Genomic DNA, 19,747 nt, shown 5'->3' on the forward strand with positions numbered 1-19,747 from the left:
GAGTCCAGACTTTCTTCACGCACCCCCTCCAGCCCAGTCCAGTGAAGGAAGCCTTTCTGGCCTGGCTCACTCCACCAGATCCCCACATCCTACTTGGCTTCTGAATTTGCCTCGCTCAGCACCAGGGCATGACCTACAAGTGGAAGGGGAGAGGAGGTCATATCAGGTCAGGCCCAGGGGATTGGGTGTCAGAGTTTGGGCACCTGGAGACCAGTCCCCAGCCTGCCAGCACTGCCTATAATTAGCTGGGTTCGGTCAGGGACGGGGCCCCGGGGGCGCGTTCCCTCTGCCACACTGTCAGGAGTAGAGCAGGCTCAAGTGAGAGGGCAAGCAGAACGCTGGTGTCTTAGGAGGGTGACTACTGGCATGGGGGCAAGACGGGCAGGGTACAGTTCCGGGTACTGGATGTTTACACATAGATCTTGCGTGCTTTGCTGCACCTGGGGAACCGCAGAGTCGCGTGGTGTGGCCTACACGCTCGAGCCCTGGGATGGGGGGAGGGGGTTGAAGTAGGAAGAGGGACTGACATGTCGCCGGACTGAAGGCAGGGCTTCCTCTGGCCTCTGTGGGCCCAGCTCTTACCCTCTCTTCTCTTTCCTCTGCTTACCTGCAGCAATCCAGTGAGCTTGGGCCATGAGCGTCTCGGACTCGGCACATCGTCCCTCAGACCCTGAACAAGTCTCTCTTCCAGTCCAGAAGGACGGCCTTGGCCTCCCTTTGCCCACCAGGAGAACCCCCTCCTGGCCTCCGTTCCCAGACCAGGATCCTGGTTTGCCTCCCTTTCCTCTGGAAGAGCCTGGCCCCAGGCCCATGGCCCCGGGGAGCCTTCCCTCTCCAGCCTTGTCCCTAGAGAAAGAAGAGGAGGAGGAAGAGGATGAGGACGGAGAAGACGCAGAGGAACCCGAGGAGCTGCACAGCGAGGCGCATCCCAGCCAGTTTTTCGCGGAGGCACAGCGGCTGCGAGAGCAGAGGTTGTTGCTGGATGAAGACGTGTCAGTCGGGGGGCGAGTATACGGGGTGCATCGGGTGATCTTGGCTGCAGTCAGCAGCCTCTTCAGAGGCAGGTTGCTGGGCAGCAGAGGTCTGCAATGCCCCCTCAGCCTGGATGTAACCCCCGGGGCCTGGGAGGCCGTGCTGACCTTTGCCTATGAGGGGGTGCTGGGACCCGCCCCACGGGAGGATGTGCTGGTCGCGGCTGAAGCCCTGGGCGCACCCCGGGTGAAGGCTGCGGCCCAGTGGGGACGCGAGGGGGCTGGAAGCACCCGGGAAGATGAAAAGCAGCCCAGCCAGGCAGAGGAACTGAGAGAGAACCTGCGCACCATGGAGCTCCTGTACCAAGAAGGCATCGGGTGTGACCTGGAGCTGGAGGCAGACGGCTGCCGGCTGCGGGGTGAGGGTCTGTGGGGCATTACATTAATGCAGGCGCATATGCCACCTGAAATGGTGTGTGCAAGCAGCGGGTGGTTCGGTCCCTACCATAGTGGTTTTGATCCCTGCTGCGGTCAGAATTTCCCCAGGGTGACCTTTGGCACCTCTCCTGACCCACTGAGAATGGAGCATGCGCAGTTGAGTTGTTTTCTTAAGAGCACTGACAGATTTATGCTGTGGCTTTCCCTGTGCCCAGAAACAAGAAATTTACAGTCAGCTGGCTGGAGCTAAGGGTATATAGTCCATGCCAGTAGAACAAGCAGGAGGTGATTGACTCAAACAAAGATTAACCAAAGGCCCTTCTTGGCATCTTCTATTTAGGACACAGGAAAAGCCAGAGGAACACAGTGGAAAAATTCAGTGTGTCCTTTCCCCTAAGTGAGCTTGACACCATGGCAGACGTGGACCCCACAGCTAGTGAGCAAGGTCTGGTACTGTTTGGCCAGAATCTTAAGGCTACCAGTTCATGGCACTTTGAAGTTAACTCTGCTCATCACCAGGAAAGCTGAAGAGGGTTGAATAAGTTGAGATTTATTCAGATTCTACTAACATTTAGTGAGGTACTGGGTACCAGGAATTTCTTTTACACATGCCATCTCTTTTCATCTCACTGAAAACTAGTGAGTTAGATATCATTATCCCTGGGTGCAGATAAAGAATATTAAATTCAGAGATGTTAACAGGTGAAAACCAGGATACAGGCCCACCTCCACTAACCCAGTCTGCTGTCACTAGGTCATGCATTGCCTCCTATGCAGTCAAGTCAAAGACACATAGCACCTGGCAAATGGAGTCAGAGTGCAGACACATAAAAGTTTAACATTAAAAGGGATTTGTTTAGATATTATCTAGTTCAGCTCTTACACTTTATTGATAAGGAAATCAGTCTTTAAGACAAGTCCAAAGTCACATAGCTACTGCTCATTGGAGGAATGACTGGCACCCAAAGTGCTTCTGGGACTCCCCAAAGGAAAAGGATCCTTGGGCTGCTCTAACAAAAATACCACAGACTGGGTGGTTTAACAATAGAAATTTATTTGTCATGGCTCTGGAGGCTGCATCAGGGTGTCAGCAAGGTCAGGTTCTGGTTAGGGCCCTCTTTCTGGTTTGTAGATGACCACCTTCTCACTGTATCTTCACGCAGCAGAGAGAGAGGGAGATCATCTCTCTCATGTCTCCTCTCATAAGGGCACTAATCCCATTCATGAGGGTTTCTACTCTCATACATAATTACCTCCCAAAGGCCCCACCTACAGATACTATCACGTTGGAGATCAGGGCTTCAACATATGAATTTGGTGGGGGCGGGGAACACAAACACTCAGTCCATAACAGACTTCTAAAGTGTTTGTTATCATTTCCAATAGCACTAGATGCAGGGGGAATTTAAAATTTCATAGTTATAAAATTCTCACGAGGGTTTGGAATTTAAACATCCTTGTATTCAATATCACTGCTTTCACTTCCTTTAAGAAACATTCCAACTTAGTGGTGGAAACCTGTCACTTAAAATTCTAAGGAATAATGATGAGTGAGAAGGGGCACAAAATACAAGTGGTTGTGAATCCTTTGTCAGTGGCTCTGAGCTATAGTCTGATTGATGGTATGGAAGATGAGATGGCTTACCTGCTTTACGGAATGCAGATTTTCTCAGGCAATATGGAAGCTGTCACTAATGTGACAGCTTGGGAAGCACCAAGCTACTACCTACTGCTCAAAAAGACAGTGGAAAGCCACGCCGATATCACCTGCCCTTTGAGAGAAGTGAACATGCTGCAACTGATCAAAGCAGCCTGAGGTTCATCAGGCTCACTGGGAGCTTGGGTCTGTGTGACCTGCCTGAGAGGACTTCTAGAAGCATTTCCCCTCTTTTTTTTAAAATAATTAATCAATTAATTTATGTTTGGCTGTGTTGGGTCTTCGTTGCTGTGCGCAGGCTTTCTCTAGTTGCAGCGGGTGGGGCTACTCTTTGTTGCGGTGCGGGGGCTTCTCATTGCGGTGGCTTCTCGTGTTGTGGAGCACGGGCTCTAGGTGCACGGGCTTCAGTAGTTGTGGCATGCGGGCTCAGTAGTTGTGGTGAATGGGCTTAGTTGCTCCGTGGCATATGGGATCTTCCTGGACCAGGGATCGAACCCATGTCTCCTGCATTGGCAGGTGGATTATTAACTACTGTGCCACCAGGGAAGTCCTCCTCTCTTTTCTGTTATGAAGCATTTCAAACATAGCAAAGAAAAGAGAATATTAAGATGAACACTCAAACACCCATCACCCAGGCTTAACAATTAACATTTTACTATATTTGTTTCATTTCTTTATTTATTTTTTGCTGAAGTTTAAAGTAAATCTCAGACATTTCACTCACAAATACTTGGGTATGTGTCTCTCTAAAAGAGGACATTTTCTCATGTAACCACAATTTATCATATCTAACAAAATTAACAATGATTTCTTAATATCGCATAGTCCACATTGAAATTTTCCCACTTGTCCAAAAATGTGTCTTTTAGAGCTGCTCTGTTCAACCCAGGAGCCAATCAAGGTTTGCACTGAACTCAGATATATGTCTCTTAAGCTTCCTTTACTCTCGTACAGTCCTCTCTCCCTTTTTTATGACTTATTGAAGAAACAAGATTAGTTGTCCTATAGAGTGCTCCATGTTCTAGATTTGTAAGCATTTTCCCTCATGGTTTTGTTTAACTCATTCTTTCAGCCTCTCAATTTCCTATAAACTTGAATTTAGATCTGAAGGTTTGATTAGATTTCGGTTAAATATTTTGGTAAGGATACTCCATACTTGATGCCAACTGCCTCAAATTGAGTTACATTAGGGAGCATATAAGGTCTAGTTATTTTATTTTATTTTTTTTGCGGTACGCGGGCCCCTCACCGCTGTGGCCTCTCCCGCTGCGGAGCACAGGCTCCGGACGCGCAGGCCCAGCGGCCATGGCCCACGGGCCCAGCCGCTCCGCGGCATGCAGGATCCTCCCGGACCAGGGCACAAACCCGTGTCCCCTGCATTAGCAGGCGGACTCTCAACCACTGCGCCACCAGGGAAGCCCAGGTCTAGTTATTTAATAGCATTTTTGAATAGGATATTTTCAGAGTCACAAGGGCCATGCAGATAAGCAGGGAACTGATACACAAGTATGCTCACTGCAGCCTGACATCAGTTACAGTGATCTGCCCAGACAGCCCCTGCATGGAGATAGAAAATGAATCACTGCCTTTCACTAGGACTCAGTTTCCATATCTTAAAAGGAGCAATTGAAGCAGGTGATTTTGAAGGCTTCCCGTTTACAAGCACTAAATCTTGGGTAAGAGGAGATGGCAGTTAGATGAGTGTGGCTCACAACCATTCCTGAGTGTGGTACCACTTTCTGAGTAAAATCTGACTAGCAGAATGGCTGACGTCAGTGGCTCTTATAATTGTAAAGAACTTTATTCTGTGCACAATATAGAAAGACCTACATAAGTTGCACACCGGTCTTTGCAGTTTATCTTGTACCCCCTCTTAGCAAATGTTCTCTGTAGCATCTTCACTTGATTGCTCAAGACCCTTTCTCTAATTGGCCTGCATCAGGAAGACTAAAGCAATGTTTTTCAAAGTGTCTTCAGGCCACTAACATGAGAATCATGCAGGGTGCTTGAATATGTGAAAACACAAATTCCTAGGGTCTCCGTCTAGAGCTACTGAATCAGAATCTCTGGAGGTGGGTCCATGAAACCTTCACTGTAACAAGCACCCCACGTGGTTCTGGTGCATATACCGCAGTTTGGCCTGTGGTCTTGGGTGGTTGGCCCAAAGTTGGGGCTGTGAAGACAGGGGAGTGCCTTGCAGTTTGCAACACTCTGGGTCCCCCTCTGCTTCTCCCTCTTGCAGTGCACCGAGCAGCCCTCGCCTGTGGCAGTGAGTTCTTTGGGGCCATGCTCCTGAGCGGGATGAGGGAATCCCAGGGCACAGAGGTGTCTCTGCATACCATCTCTGCCCAGGACCTGCGGCTCCTTGTCTCCTTTGCCTACTCTGGGGTTGTGCGGGCAAGGTGGCCAGGACTGCTGAGAGCCACCCAGGCTGCTCTGCGGTACCAGAGCTCTTCCTGCCTGGCTCTGTGCCAGAGAGCCTTGGCACAAGGCCTCAACCCTGCCCGTTGCCTGGCCCTGATCCCCATGGCTGAAGCCCCTGGGCTGGAGAGGCTCTGGAGCAAAGCCCGTCACTACCTCCTCACCCACCTGCCTGCTGTGGCTTTGTGCTCCACTTTCCCATCTTTACCGGTCGCCTGCCTGGCTGAGCTCCTGGACAGCGATGAGCTACACTTGCAGGAGGAGTTCGAGGCCTTTGTGGCTGCACTGCGTTGGCTAGCTGCCAACCCGGACACCCAGGAGTCAGAGGCCAAGGCCCTGCTTCGATGCGTCCGCTTTGGCCGTATGTCCACCAGGGAGCTGCGGAGGGTAAGAGCGGCCAGGCTGCCTCCACCCTTGAGCCCGGACCTACTGCGTCAGCTGATGGTGGAGGCTGAGGTTCCAGGACAAGAGAGGCGGAGGGAGCCTGACCAGGCACTAGTAGTGATTGGCGGGGACGGGCTCAGATCAGACATGGCCACGAGACAGCCGTCCCGAGGAGTGTGGTGGGCCCGGGCCTTTCGCTGCGGCGTAGGACTGGTTCGAACTGTGGAGTGGGGACGGCTGCCTGCCCTGCCTGCCCCCGGGCGCTTTCGGCACGGGGCTGCGAGCCTAGCAGGAAGTGAGCTCTACGTGTGTGGCGGACAGGATTTCTACGGCCACTCTAACACCCTGGCTTCGACTCTCAGGTATGGCCCCCTGAGAGCGGCCGGTCCCAAGGTGGGCAGCTGCGGGAGGTTGGCAGCCCAGCCAACCGCAGACTCCCAGGGTCACTCTTCCCATCTCTTGTCCCACTGTGTCCAGGTGGGACCCCAGGCAAGAGGACTGGGAGGAGATGGCACCTTTGTGCCAGGCTCGGAGCTTTTTCCCCCTGGTGGTGCTGGATGGACTGCTTTATGCCCTGGGTGGACGAGACAGTGGTGTTGCCCTCAGCTCTGTGGAGACTTATAGCCCCAAGCTCAATATCTGGAGGTGAGCAGGGAAGGGGGTGTTTCAGGCATCAGGGAGAGGCTAGGAGTCTTGGAAGAGGAGAACGGAAGATGACTGTTGCCTGATCACGTGCCCTGTTCTCCCACAGGCCGGCACCTGCTCTTCCAGCACCACGCTTTGCCCACGCAGCTGCTGTTTTGGAGGGCCAGCTGTACGTGAGCGGCGGCTGCAGTGGGACTGGCCAGTACCTGGCCTCGTTGCTGCACTATGACCCCAAACTTGAGAAGCCGGGGACACTTCTGAGCCCTATGGGGGTACCTCGGGCTGGCCACGTCATGGCTGCTCTGGGTGGGCGGCTGTATGTAGCGGGTGGGCTAGGTGAGACTGGGGACCTGCTGAGCTTCGAGGCCTATGAACCAAGGACCGATAGCTGGACTCACCTGAGCCCCCTGCCCTCGCCCCACGTCGGGGCTGCAGGCGCTGTGCTGCAGGGGGAGCTACTGGTGCTGGGGGGCTACAGCCACCGTACTTATGCCCCCTCCCACCTTATCCACGCCTTCTGTCCTGGCCTGGGCCGATGGCTGTGCCTGGGAACTCTGCCGAGGCCTCGGGCTGAGATGCCTGCCTGCATCCTGACACTGCCCACCGTGCAGCAAATAGCTTTGGTTCCCACACGACACCAAACTAAACCTGCCGGGTGAAGGGGGAGTGGCGGTGGATGGCGTGAGGAAGGGATAAGAAACATTTTGAGAGGATAGAAATGATGGGGGCAGGGATAAAGAGAAGGCTTTATTCATGCTCATGTTTCATTCTAGCACAGTGCTTTACAACTCACACAGCTTTTGTATGTATGATCTGCATTGAGGAAAAGGTGGTTCTGGAATTCCTAGGGAAAGAGCGTTGGGGAAGGAGAGGCAGCTGAATACCTAGGTAAGGAGAGGAGACCCAGGGGCAACTGTACAAGGTTTAGATTCTTGGTGGGGAAAGTGCATCTGGCTGGGCAGACAGTCAAGAAGCGTCAATGGCCAAGGTGTAGGGGCCATGAGAGGTCAGTTGGGAAAATGATATTCTGATCAATGGACGAAGGAGAAAAACGTGGAGAGGCCATCCGTGAAAGAGCTGAGGAGTGTGGGGGAAGGACTGCGATTGCTGCTTCTCTTTACTCTCCAATCCCTGGGACACCCAAACCCTCCTGAAAAGGTTCTTTCTCGGGTAAACTTGTAGACCCAGTCTAGCGTTTCCTCAGCCATACAGCACAGGCTGCCCCTAAGAGCCTCTTGGTTTTCAATCTGAGGAGGATGCTCCTGTCTGGACCCGGCACAGCACAGGGGCCCGAGATGCCAGGGCGACGAGGTGGGAGTGCTGCAGGCGGGGAAGATGAAGACGGGAAGGAGGGAGGCGCCCATGGCGGCAAAGGGATGAAACAGGATTTGAGGGCATGGGGTGGGAGAAGTCAGGAGCTTGGCTTTGTTTTGGCTGGCTTCTTTCCTTCCCTTTGGGGTGAATCGAGGGATCAGGAGAGAAAACAGTACAGTGTGGTGTGAGGTCCTAAGTTGTGAGAGGAAGTGGCAGAGAGAAGAGTAAAAGGCAGAGGAGGCCCAGAAAAGTGGTTCCTTCCTCTGTCCCTTTCTTCCAGAGTTTTTTGAATCCATTTCCCTTTTTCTTGGCCAGGGAAAGTTGAGTCAGATGTTTCCTCTCTCTCTTCCTCCACCCTGCTTTTCCTTCCCTTTTTTTTTGCTCTCTTCTATCTTTTCTCCTTTCTCCCTCACAGTTATTAATTATCTCCTGTGTGCCGGGTACGATGTGGGGCACTAAGGATCCCAAGGTCAGGGAGCTCCCGACCAGCACACAGACTTGTAAGCAAATACAAGTTTGACAGTGGACTTAGAGGTATGTACACTTGCCTCATGCCTCTCCCGAGAGCCGCGTACCTCACGTGCCTCGTAGTTGAAGGTATGAGAGCCCAGAGGATGGAGGAGGGAACTCTGTCCAGGGAAGACTTCTGTTAGGAAGGCATCATCAGATGGGTGTAGATTGAACTGGGTCTTGAAGGCTTCCTGGAAACTCACCTTCAGAGAAGGAGGGAGGCATTCCAGTCAGAGGAAAGAAGCAAATGGGGCATGTGGTGCCCTGTGTCTCCATAGCGAAGGGGAAGTCAGTATTCCAGGGATTCTTCAGAGAATTCTGCTGCTGTGCCAGCCTACTCTCTTCCCTGGAGCCTTCCTGAAGACAGTGGCTTTCACCTAATTGTATGGTCTCTTCCTCCACAACTCCCCTACGTCTTTCCTGTCTGGTATTTCCACTTCTGACCCCTGAACAGCTTAAGGCAAAGAAGGGCCACTTCTTTGTGCAGGTCAGTTTTCTCTTACCCTTGCTAATTTAGATTCTCATGCTGCTAAGGGTGAGGTGAGGGGGCCTCCCTCGCATCTTTCTTCATCCCGGCCAGGAGAGACTTGACATGTTTTTGTTTATTGTTTTGAGATTTCATTATTTTATTAAGGTTTCCTTCTATATCTCTGTTTAGGAACGTAGCTGAAAATGAGGAGGGGTAAGTAGGCTATATAAGAGAACAGAGAAGAAAGATTGAAGAAGACAGGGAAGAAGGAAATCGGAAACACTGAGAAACTACGAGGATTGAGTCTTTAGGGTGAACTTCTGTGAGCATGCTCTGTGATTTGTATGCAAAGACAGGCTTAAATAAAGGTTTCACCATGACTGAATCATTCTTGTCTGAGTTTCTCTATTGTAAGAAACATTCAATATCCCTTGTAATTTGGCTTCTGTCTCCACCACACTACTGAAACCATCCTCCTTCATTGTCACCATGACCTACTTCTCACCAAATCAAACAATCTAAGGCCATTCTCATTTTTCTTCATCTTTCTGCAGGAATTGGCTGGCTTGAAAATTGGCCTAAACATTTCTCCTTCCCTGGCTCCAGAGATAGCACACTCTCCTACTCTTCTTACTTCTCCAATCCAAAGAGGTGGCAGAAAGTCAAATCATAGTGTCCAAGAGGGGCCGGTGCCATCCCAGGCAGAGCTGACAGCCAAAGGGCCCGAACTATGTAGATGGGGGAGTTAGCTGCAAAAGGCTCTAGCTTTCATTACTTAGGTTTTTTTGTTTGTTTTTTGTTTTTGGCTGCACCCCACGGCATGCGAAACCCGTGCCCCCTGCAGGGGAAGCACAGAGTCTTAACCACTGGACCACGAGGGAAGTCCATTTGTGAAATTGTGGTTAGAATGAGAAGAGAGGAGGAGGTTTCTGATGTGAAGCAGGACACTGATCTTGCTCTTGGACCACTCTTCAGTGAGAGGGGCCTGATACAGGCAAGGCAACAAGCTGGGGCCCTGGGCAAGTGCACTGAGATTCAGGGTAGTATTTCGACCCCAGAAAGGAAATAGAGTAAGGATCAGGAATTGGGACAGAAATCATTCCTACGGAGCAGGCAATCATGGCAATCCAGGGATTAGGCTACAGTGTGGTGAGTTCCTAGAGATGCAGGATTCTTATCTCTGGTAAATCAGATAATGAACTAAGGTGTTGTATGTACTCCCCTACTACCTGCCCCCACTCTTCCTTCAACTCTTCCTTTGTGGGTGAAGGTGGAATTTACACACCTGCGCTCATCTTTTCCAGGTCAACTCAGGAACTGGATAGAACTGGGGGTGTAGGTCCAATACCAATAAGTGTGTTGGACTATATGAGTCTCCTATGCCTAATTCTGGGTTGCCCATGTGCTTCTCTTACTTTGCTTCATGATCCTCTTCAGAAAGCTCACCTCTCCTCTATCCCAAGCCTTAATGACTCAACTGGGTTCTAGTCGTATTATTATTATGTTTTTTTTAGCAGCCCTCACCTCTACTTGGATTTACCACTGTCATCGGTTCAGACTCATCATGCTTTGTTGGCACTATCATTTTTCCTTTTTCCTAGACACAAAACTTTGTAATCATCTTGAGCTTGCTCTCCTCTTATCTTTTTCTTCACTCAACTCATCATGTAATTTTGTTTTTTTTTTGTGGTACACAGGCCTCTCACTGTTGTGGCCTCTCCCGTTGCGGAGCACAGGCTCCGGACGCGCAGGCTCAGCGGCCATGGCTCACGGGCCCAGCCGCTCCGTGGCATGTGGGATCTTCCCGGACTGGGACACAAACCTGTGTCCCCTGCATCGGCAGGCGGACTCCCAACCACTGTGCCACCAGGGAAGCCCTCACCATGTAATTTTGAACTACTTAAATAGAAACCTTACTGGTCTCTTCTCCAGATATTTTCCCTGTCAAATATACTATATATATGTGTGTGTGTGTGTGTGTGTATATATATATATATATATATATATATATATATATATATATATATATATATATATATATATATAATGCCCTGGACATCTGGAAAATCGACAACAGAAAAGCTTAAAAAATGAAAAAAAAAAGGGGGGGGGTAAAAATCACATAGAAATCCTACTAGCTGCAAAACTAAGTGCTATTCTTTATCCAGACGGACAGTCCAGGAGGTAGAAGCAACAATGTCTAACCAAAAGAGTGAAAAACTGGATAGAAAGATTGTTTAATAGAACCACGGAATGAAGAGATTTTGGATAGTGCAATTCAAACCCTTCTCTACACAGTGTAGGAAGCCAAGGCAGGTGGCATAGTCTGGATAATGAACAGGAAGGCTTTTCAATGAGAGCAGTCTCCAGGTGACATACTTACAACATCAGGACCAAGAGACTCGCTGAGACAAGCATCACAGGTTAGGTCTACAGGCAGGACAGTAATTATGACATAATTACTCTGTCAGGGCCACAGACTACATTCCAAATCCTAGCTAACTCTTGGGATCAAGGGATCATAGGTGGAAAAGTGTGAATTTATCACAACTTCTGCTAATACAACTACAAAAATATACATACATTACATATATATACATGCCTATGCATAAATACATGCATGAATACATGTATATGTCATTAGTGGTGAGATTATAGTCGTTTTTTCTCTTAGAGATAGAGGTTTACGGTATTATTATTATGGCTGACGATTCAAGATACAATAACCTGTATTTCTGATTTAGAATTGTGAAAAAAATATAGCTTGAGAGTGTGAATTAGAGTGAATTAGAATCAGTGTCTTGGATTCAAGCCCCAAATCAATTGCTGTTTTGGTAATCATGGGTAAGTCCTTTAATCACTTTGAATACCAGTGTCTTTTTTTAATATATATACATCTTTATTGGAGTATAATTGCTTTACAATGTTGTGTTAGTTTCTGCTGTACAACAAAGTGAATCAGCTATATGCATACGTATATCACCATATCCCCTCCCTCTTGAGCCTCCCTCCCACCCTCCCTATCCCACCCCTCTAGGTGGTCACAAAGCACCGAGCTGATCTCCCTGCGCTATGCAGCAGCTTCCCACTAGCTATCTATTTTACATTTGGTAGTGTATATATGTCAATGCTACTCTCTCACTATGTCCCAGGCTCCCCTTCCCCCTCTGTGTCCTCAAGTCCATTCTCAATGTCTGAATACCAGTATCTTAATCCATAAAATAGAGATAATACCTGTGCTATCAACATCATAGTGTTATTACAGTCATGAGCTCCAGAGCTTGGGATAGTCCTAAGGATCTCTACACACATTTCAAAAAGTGTACCCTGGTACTCTGAAATTAAGTTTCCAGGCTATACCCTTTTAGATTAGCAAGCTAGGTGACACCAAACAGGGTGGCCAGTGTGCTGTAGCACCCCTGAGACCATGAGTGCCATACAGAGGGCTACAGGTTTGTCCCCAGCTACTCCAGACTAACACTGCTCCTGAGATAGGGATATGGATTCATGTGGACTCCAGCTGAGGCTAAGGCATTTAGGGAGCTAGAGGTCTTCTAGTTGTATACCAGCTTGACTCATTACCAGACAGGTAATCTGAGCCTCAATGCATTGCACACTTTTCAAGCAAACTGTCACTGATTAAAGCCAACTCTCTCACAACGGAGTAAGAACTGCTTGTTTTAGAATATAGCTAACATTGTTTAAGTGCCTGCTATGTGCCAGGCAGTGTGTTAACTGCTTTACATGCATTATCTCATTTAAATGCCAAACAACCCATAAAAAGTGGATGCTATTATTATCCCCATTTTACAGATAGGAAAACTGAAGCTTAGAGGAGTGAATTTACTCACCAAAGGTCACACAGTTTATAAATGTTGAGCATGTATTTAAACACAGGTAGAAGGACTTCCAAGCCTGCTGTCTTTATTATGCCACATCTCCAAGGCAGATTCACCTCCATGGAGTGGTAGGCTTTATTCACAAAGCTCATACTTAGACTCTACAAGTGGGAGCAGTTAAAGGGTATTAATATCTTTAAACAATCTATAATGGAAAAGAATCTGAAGCTCCTCTGGGATGCCAAGTGCAACCAAATAAGTGCTTGTCCATAAATCACTGCTTGGGTGATTCTTTGAAGCTGGCAGTGGATAGACTGAATAGAAGCACAAGCTGTGAATCTAAAGGTAAATATTCACAAAAGGGAAAAGAAAAATCTGGTGAAGCCAAGGGTCTTTATAATCCCCAGGCACTCACTGCCCTCTTAGCTTCTTATCAGAGATCTACCCTTCCCAGTTCAAAGTCTACTCCCTCCAGGAAGTTTCTCACGGTCCCCCCTTCACAGAATCCTGAGTTTGTTCCTTAGTAGAATATAGCATTTCTCATAACTTGCCTTGTATTCTTGTGTCTCCTGCATGTGTCTGTCTCCTTTATGAGGCCGTGAAGTCTTGAGAAGAAGGCATGTTTTATACACTTTACATACTGTCTTGCACTTCACAGGTGCTTAACAGATATTTATTGACTCAAAATGGGGGAGGATAAGAAGTGTGCAATAAAACTGACTAGAAGAGGTGAGCAATTTTAAAAAATTTAACTACAATTGATGTACAATTTCAGGTGTACAACTTCAGATTCTTTTCTATTATAGACTGTTACAAGATACTGAATATATTTCCCTGTGCTATACAGTAAATTCTTGTTGTTTATCTATTTTATATATAGTGTTGTGGACCTGTTAATCTCATACTCTTAATTTATCCCCCCACCCCTTTCCCCTTGGGTAAGCATAAGTTTGTTTTCGAAGTCTGTGAGTCTGTTTCGTAAATAAGTTGATTTGTATTTTTTTTTTAGATTCCACATATAAGCAATATCAGATATTACTTGTCTCTGACTTACTTCACTTAGTATAATCATCTCTAGGTCCATGAATATTGCTGCAAATGGCAATATTTCATTCTTTTTTATGGCTGAGTAGTATTCCATTATATATATATATATCACATCTTCTTTATTCACTCATCTGTGGGTAGACATTTAGGTTGTTTCCATGTCTTGGCTATTGTGAACAGTGCTGCTATGAATATAGGTGTGCATGTATCTTGTCGAATTAGAGTTTTCATCTTTTCTGGATGTATGTCCAGGAGTGAGATTGCTGGATCATATGGTAGCTCTATTTTTAGTTTTTTAAGGAACCTCCATGCTGTTCTCCCTAGTGGCTGCACCAACTTACACTCTCACCAACAGTGTAGGAGGGTTCCCTTTTCTCCACACCCTCTCCAGCATTTATTATTTGTAGACTTTTTGATGATGGCCATTCTGACCATCGTGTGAGGTGGCACCTCACTGTAGTTTTGACTTGCATTTCTCTAATAACTAGCGATGTTGAGCATCCTTTCATGTGCTTGTTGGCCATCTGTATGTCTAAAGGTGAGCAATTTTAATAGGTGGTAGGGCCTTTAATAAAGGGGCTTCTAAGGGCTGAGGAGATGGCACAACTTCACCCCAGAAAGTAGTAAGTCTGGACACTGCACTCATCAGTTGGATATTGCAGCTTAATACCACTGATCAACAATAATGGGTGTAGGTTACCTATGGAGGAGAAAGTGAGTCATCCTCTAAGAACTTGCAAATAAGCTCTATGAGAGTTAACCCAGTGGGGAATGGAGTGCCTCCTCAGCTCTGGTAGTTGTTCAGTTGGCAGAATGACAGTAATCTGAAGAAAGATTGCTTCAACTCAAGGGAGTGGCTAGTTTAGAAAAGCAGGACTCAAAGGAACAAATAATACAGGGTGCATTTAGCACTGTCCACTGAAAAGAAAAGCTGAGTTTGGACTTTGTAAACATCTTGTGAATTGAGAGATTTCCTCTGTTGCAAGGCAGAGACAGTTCATCTGGCTGTCTCAAAATCCAACTGAAATATCCTTTAGAGATCAGTCAGTTACTGTCTCTCTGCCTAGAGAATCATTCTTGACTGGTGATTTTCAAAATGTGGTTCCTGGATCAGAGGTCAGAATCCCCAATACCCAAGAGTTTCCTAGAAATGCAGATTCTCAGGTCCTATCCTAAACCTACCAAATCAGAAATTTTCAAGGGGGGGTGAGCAAAAACCCTAGTTTTAATCAGGGGTTCTTAACCTTTAGCATGTATCAAAATTGCCTGAAGAGCTTGTAAAATACAAATTGCAGGGCCTGGCCCCTAGGGCTTAAAAATGCAGACTCCAGACCCCACTCCACCTGTCTAGATCTGTGCTTCTCAAAGTTTAATGTAAGTGGGAATAATCTGGGAATCTTGTAAAATTACAGATTCTGATTCAGTAGGTCTGAGGTGGGGCCTGAGAGTCTGCATTTCTAACAAGGTGATGCTGATGTTGCTGGTCCACAGCCCATACCTTGATTAGCAAGACCCTAGGGCAGAGATTCCCAAACTTGTCTGCACATTAGTATTATCTGGGGAGTTTCAAAAACTTCTAATGCCGGGGTCCTCCTCTGAAGATTGTGATTTAATCAGTCTAGGGTGTGGCCTGGGTTTGGGGATTTTTAAAAAAGATTTCCAATGGTTCCAATGTGCTGGCTTTGAATTTCTTTGCTCTTGCAGCTAACCAGAAAGGAAACTCTAGATTCTCCTAGTCAACCAGGAAGCAATGGTCACCAGTTGCTACTCTTCCTGTACCACCAGTGTGATGCTAAAATACATTATTTATAAGTTGTAGTTCAGGATCATAAAGGCGACAGAAAAATATTTCTTTTAAAAATAGTGTAGGGACTAATGGGGTAGGTGGTAAGAGAGGCATCTTAGGAAGTTAGGTGGGATCTGGCTCAACAAATTGAGAATAAAGGATGCCCCTGATTCTGGGCTGAACCTTCAGTTGTTACCTGAGAATGCAAGGGTACCTGCTACCCTTAGGAAAGGGATATTTTCCAGAAGACAGATAATCTATCTTACATGAGGTAAGCATGTTTCTCCTGCTAATATCTGTTTGGCCCTGCTCTTTATGAAACAGCACCAGCATTACCATCCTAAAGGTCACTTGTCCCTTTCCTGAGCCTGGTCCCACTTTCTGAAAACAGTTCCGCATTAGCCATTCAGGATGGCTCCCAAAAATTCTTTGTCCAGGGACCTATCCCAGATGGACATAAGCTGCTTAGTTCACTCTGCCTTAATTATTTGATATCTACACCCGGTTACAGGCCATTGCTTTAGACTTTCCGTCTCCTTTTATTTCCATTTTCACCAAGTAACTTTCGCATGAATTAAGAGTCCCACTATACTATTTGATACCAGGACAAAAGGTGTCCAGATAGGCAGCGAACATGACAAAATCTTTTTCAAGAAATGGTGTTGGAAGATATCACTAAAGAGAGGAAATTTAGCAAAAGAGCGGAATTTGGTAGAAGCGGAAACCTGAGGGACAGGAGAAAAGAGGACGAGGAAGCGGGGGTGAAGGGGGAAAGGCGGCGAGAGGGAGTGGGACTAACCTCTGGCCCCAGAAAAGGGTGCAACGCCCTCACTGCAGTTGCATCGCCAGCCGCGCCTCTCTCCTCCCCGCGGGCCGCGACCGCCCCGCCCCGCGTCTGCGACGGCGCGCCGTCTCCTCCCCGCTGCCCGCCCGGCCCCACCTCAGGCTTCCACTCTACCCACCCGCGGAACCGAGAGCCCGGTCCTTTTCCTGCTGCCGAGGACTGAGCGGCCCCGCGTGACAGCCAGCTGCTCCAGGCCCGGGTGGCTCCGGGGACGGTCGAGCGCCGGCAGCAGCTGGCCCTGGCCCCGGGTCTAGGCGTGGTTTCGGCCGCCGGGGCCGGTGGGAAGGGCCTAGCACGGCCAGGTAGTGACCTCCCGAGACTCCTCTGGGCAGGCGCCGGGAGGGGTGCCTCGGCCCTGCGCCTCCGGCAGCTCCGGGAGCGGGTGTGGTGTGTGAAAGGGGGAGTGGGAAGGATGAGGGAAAGGGAGGGCCCGGGGATAGAAGGACACAGGAAGAAGGTGGAAGAGACCAAGTGAGAATGGGTCGCTCTTCCTTGTCTGTGTTCTCCTTGGAACGGAAACCCGGGCTGTGCTTAAGCCGGGTAGGCTGTCACACAGCCAACTTAAAAGTGTGGTGGCTATTAATGTGTTAACACGGCAAGGTCTCCAAGGCGTACTAAGTGCAGAATAGTCTCTAAAGTATGATCCTCTTTGTGTAAAACAAAACAAAACAAAAAGGGGGGTGGTGGTGGCTATGGGGGAAGGGAAGGTACAGACCTATACATATATTTGTATATGCAGAGAAAGTGTCTGAAACTCTTCATATAAAACTTAGCAGTGGTTATCCCTGGAGAATGGAATTAAAGATGGATATTTTTACTTTTCATTTGTAGAGACTTTTACTTTTCATTTGTAGGTTAGCTGAATCTCCCTTCACAAACACCAGGGTGTGAAAAACATGTAACTATTTTTCTGTTAACTTAATTTTTTTTCTTTTTTTAAAATTTATTTATTTTTGGATGCGTTGGGTCTTCGTTGCTGCATGTGGGCTTTCTCTAGTTGCGGCGAGCGGGGGCTACTCTTCGTTGCGGTGCACGGGCTTCTCATTGCGGTGGCTTCTCTTGTTGCACAGCACGGGCTCTAGGCACGCGGGCTTCAGTAGTTGTGGCTCGTGGGCTCTAGAGCGCAGGCTCAGTAGTTGTGGCACACGGGCTTAGTTGCTCCGTGACACGTGGGATCTTCCCAGACCAGGGCTTGAACCCCGTGTCCCCTGCATTGGCAGGCGGATCCTTAACCTCTCCACCAACAGGGAAGCCCTGTTAACTTAATTTTTGTTATGAGATGACTTCTTTTGAAAATCTTGAGTCGATTCTGAGATTCCCCAGTCCTTTCGCTGGGGGCTTATATAGTGCAAAGACATGAGGGAAATGTACAAGCCTATATAGGCCATCATTCTTGATGCAATTTGCCTGCACTTATGTCCAGTGAGATATCCATTGTCCTTTCTGGTTCTGGATTGTCAGTCGATTCAAGTCTTCTTGGAAGTATTCTACATTCCTGTCCATAAGCTCTTGCATATTAAGGATTAAGCAATTGACTTAACAACATACTTATTCCTAAAATACATAAATGTAAATAGGAGATAAGCATTTGTCCAAATAAGAGAGTATGCACATTCCTAATGATATAAATTCAAGCATCCTCTCAGGCAGAGGTTCTTAATTGGTAGTTAATGGAGATTCTAGGAGGTCCGTGGGTGGACTCCCTGAAAATTGAATGCAAAGTAGTATATACTCGTGTTTTTTCTGTGAAAAAGCTCCATGGATTTCACCAGATTCTCAAAAGCTTATGAATCCCACTGACTAGACATTGTGGCAACAATGGTGAACAAGGCTAAAGAGTCTCTGTGCTCAGGAATTTATAGTCTGGGGGGATGAAAGACAAATGACCAGGCAATTACAATATAGAGGATGTGTTCTATGCTAGAGGAAGTACAGTGTGGGAACCTAGAAGGACCACCTGTACCAGACTGGGGGCTGGGTGTCACCTGAGGCTCCTTGGAGGAATTGACTATTAAACTGAGGCCTTCAGAGTGAGAGGGAAGTAGAATTTGGCCTAGTAAAGGAGGGGCTGGGGAAGGGGGGTGGTCTTGGTAGAAGGAAGAATGTTCTAGGCCTCTGCCTATGCAAAGTCCAGAGTCAAGAGATACCTTGGCAATTCATAAGCTGAAAACAGTTTGTATGGTTCAAGCTTAACGTTGGATGGGAGTAGCAGTAAGAGGTGAGGCTGGGAGATCAGAAGCCAGGTTATGTGTGTGATGCTGGGCATGCAGAGGTGAATAAGACACAGGAGCCCTGACCCTCAGGGAGTTTTATTTTATTAAGGAGAAACCAGGAACAAGTAGGCAAATGGGCTAACAAGATAAATTTTTATTATGATGAAATAAACAAGGTGTTGTAAATGGTGGCTGGGGTATGTATTGGGAGCTCCTTTAGGCAGATCTACATACTGTGTGCCACGTGGATTGGAGGGTTTCAGCGATGACGGTGGCAGGCAGAACAGAGAATTGGATAGATCTGGGAGACATTGAGGGAGTAGAATCAATAGGATTTGGTAATTTATTGGATGATAACAATAATAAATAATAATAGCTTCTACTTATTGCACACTTACTAACTCTAAGTGCTTGATATATTTTTTCTTATTTATTCCTATACAACTCTATGAGGTAGGCATTTATTTCAGTTTTGTGAGAGTTTAAGGAACTAGCCCAAGGTCCCATCAGGATTCAAACTCAAACCTATTTTATACCAAACCCTTGTAAGCATAGGGGGCAATGAGGAGGAATGGATTTGGAGGAGAGGTAGAAAGATGATACATTTGGGATCTATGGAGTTTTGGGTACCTTTGAGTCATCCAAGTGGAGATGTCCAACAGGGGAATGGATAAATGAGTATGAAGCTCAGATGAGATCCAGGTCAAGGAATAAATAGTGAGTTGCCAGCATAGCAATGTTATGTGGAGCAACAGAGTAGGTGAGACCACCCTGGGAAAGTATATAGAAGGGTTAGAAAAGAACTCTAAGCAGCATCAACATTCAAGGAAGAGCAGAGAAAGAACCCCCCCCCCCAAGAAGGTGTGATCAGGGTTGTAAGAGGAAAACCGGGACAGCACCGTGCAAGTCAAAGGGAGAGTTTCAGTGAGGCAGTGATCACAGGGTCATATTCCACTTGAGAGATGAAGTAAGATAAGCTCCAAGATATGTCTATTCTTATAGTAAGAAGAATTCCATTAGTTACCTGAGAGGACAGCCTTGGAGGAATAGTGGAAAAAGAATCCCATTTAGTTGGTTAAGAGTGAGTGGGAGGCAAGGAAGTTGAGGTGGTGAGTATAGACAACTTGATCAAAATGTTTGTTTCTCTGGAGCTAAGAATCCAGAGTCCAGATTACGAGTATGGCTCCTGTGCTAAGTTGGGATCCTACT

At 47.5% G+C, this 19,747-nt stretch overlaps 1 protein-coding gene across 1 annotated transcript in view; it reads left to right on the plus strand.

The window, feature by feature from the left end:
* Positions 1–307: 307 nt before the first annotated feature.
* The window catches only part of TEP1 (telomerase associated protein 1), a 57,416-nt gene continuing 37,976 nt past the window's right edge, over positions 308–19,747 (plus strand). Inside the window, exons 1-5 of the mRNA XM_082648065.1 lie at positions 308–398; positions 614–1,390; positions 5,309–6,233; positions 6,349–6,516; positions 6,623–6,788. Of these exons, the coding sequence (XP_082504191.1) occupies positions 634–1,390; positions 5,309–6,233; positions 6,349–6,516; positions 6,623–6,788 (2,016 nt within the window). The 5' untranslated portion in view covers positions 308–398; positions 614–633. The remainder of the gene's footprint in view (positions 399–613; positions 1,391–5,308; positions 6,234–6,348; positions 6,517–6,622; positions 6,789–19,747) is intronic.

Source organism: Grampus griseus (assembly GCF_964374135.1).
Source record: "Grampus griseus genome assembly, chromosome: 2".
In the NCBI taxonomy this organism is placed as follows: domain Eukaryota; kingdom Metazoa; phylum Chordata; class Mammalia; order Artiodactyla; family Delphinidae; genus Grampus; species Grampus griseus.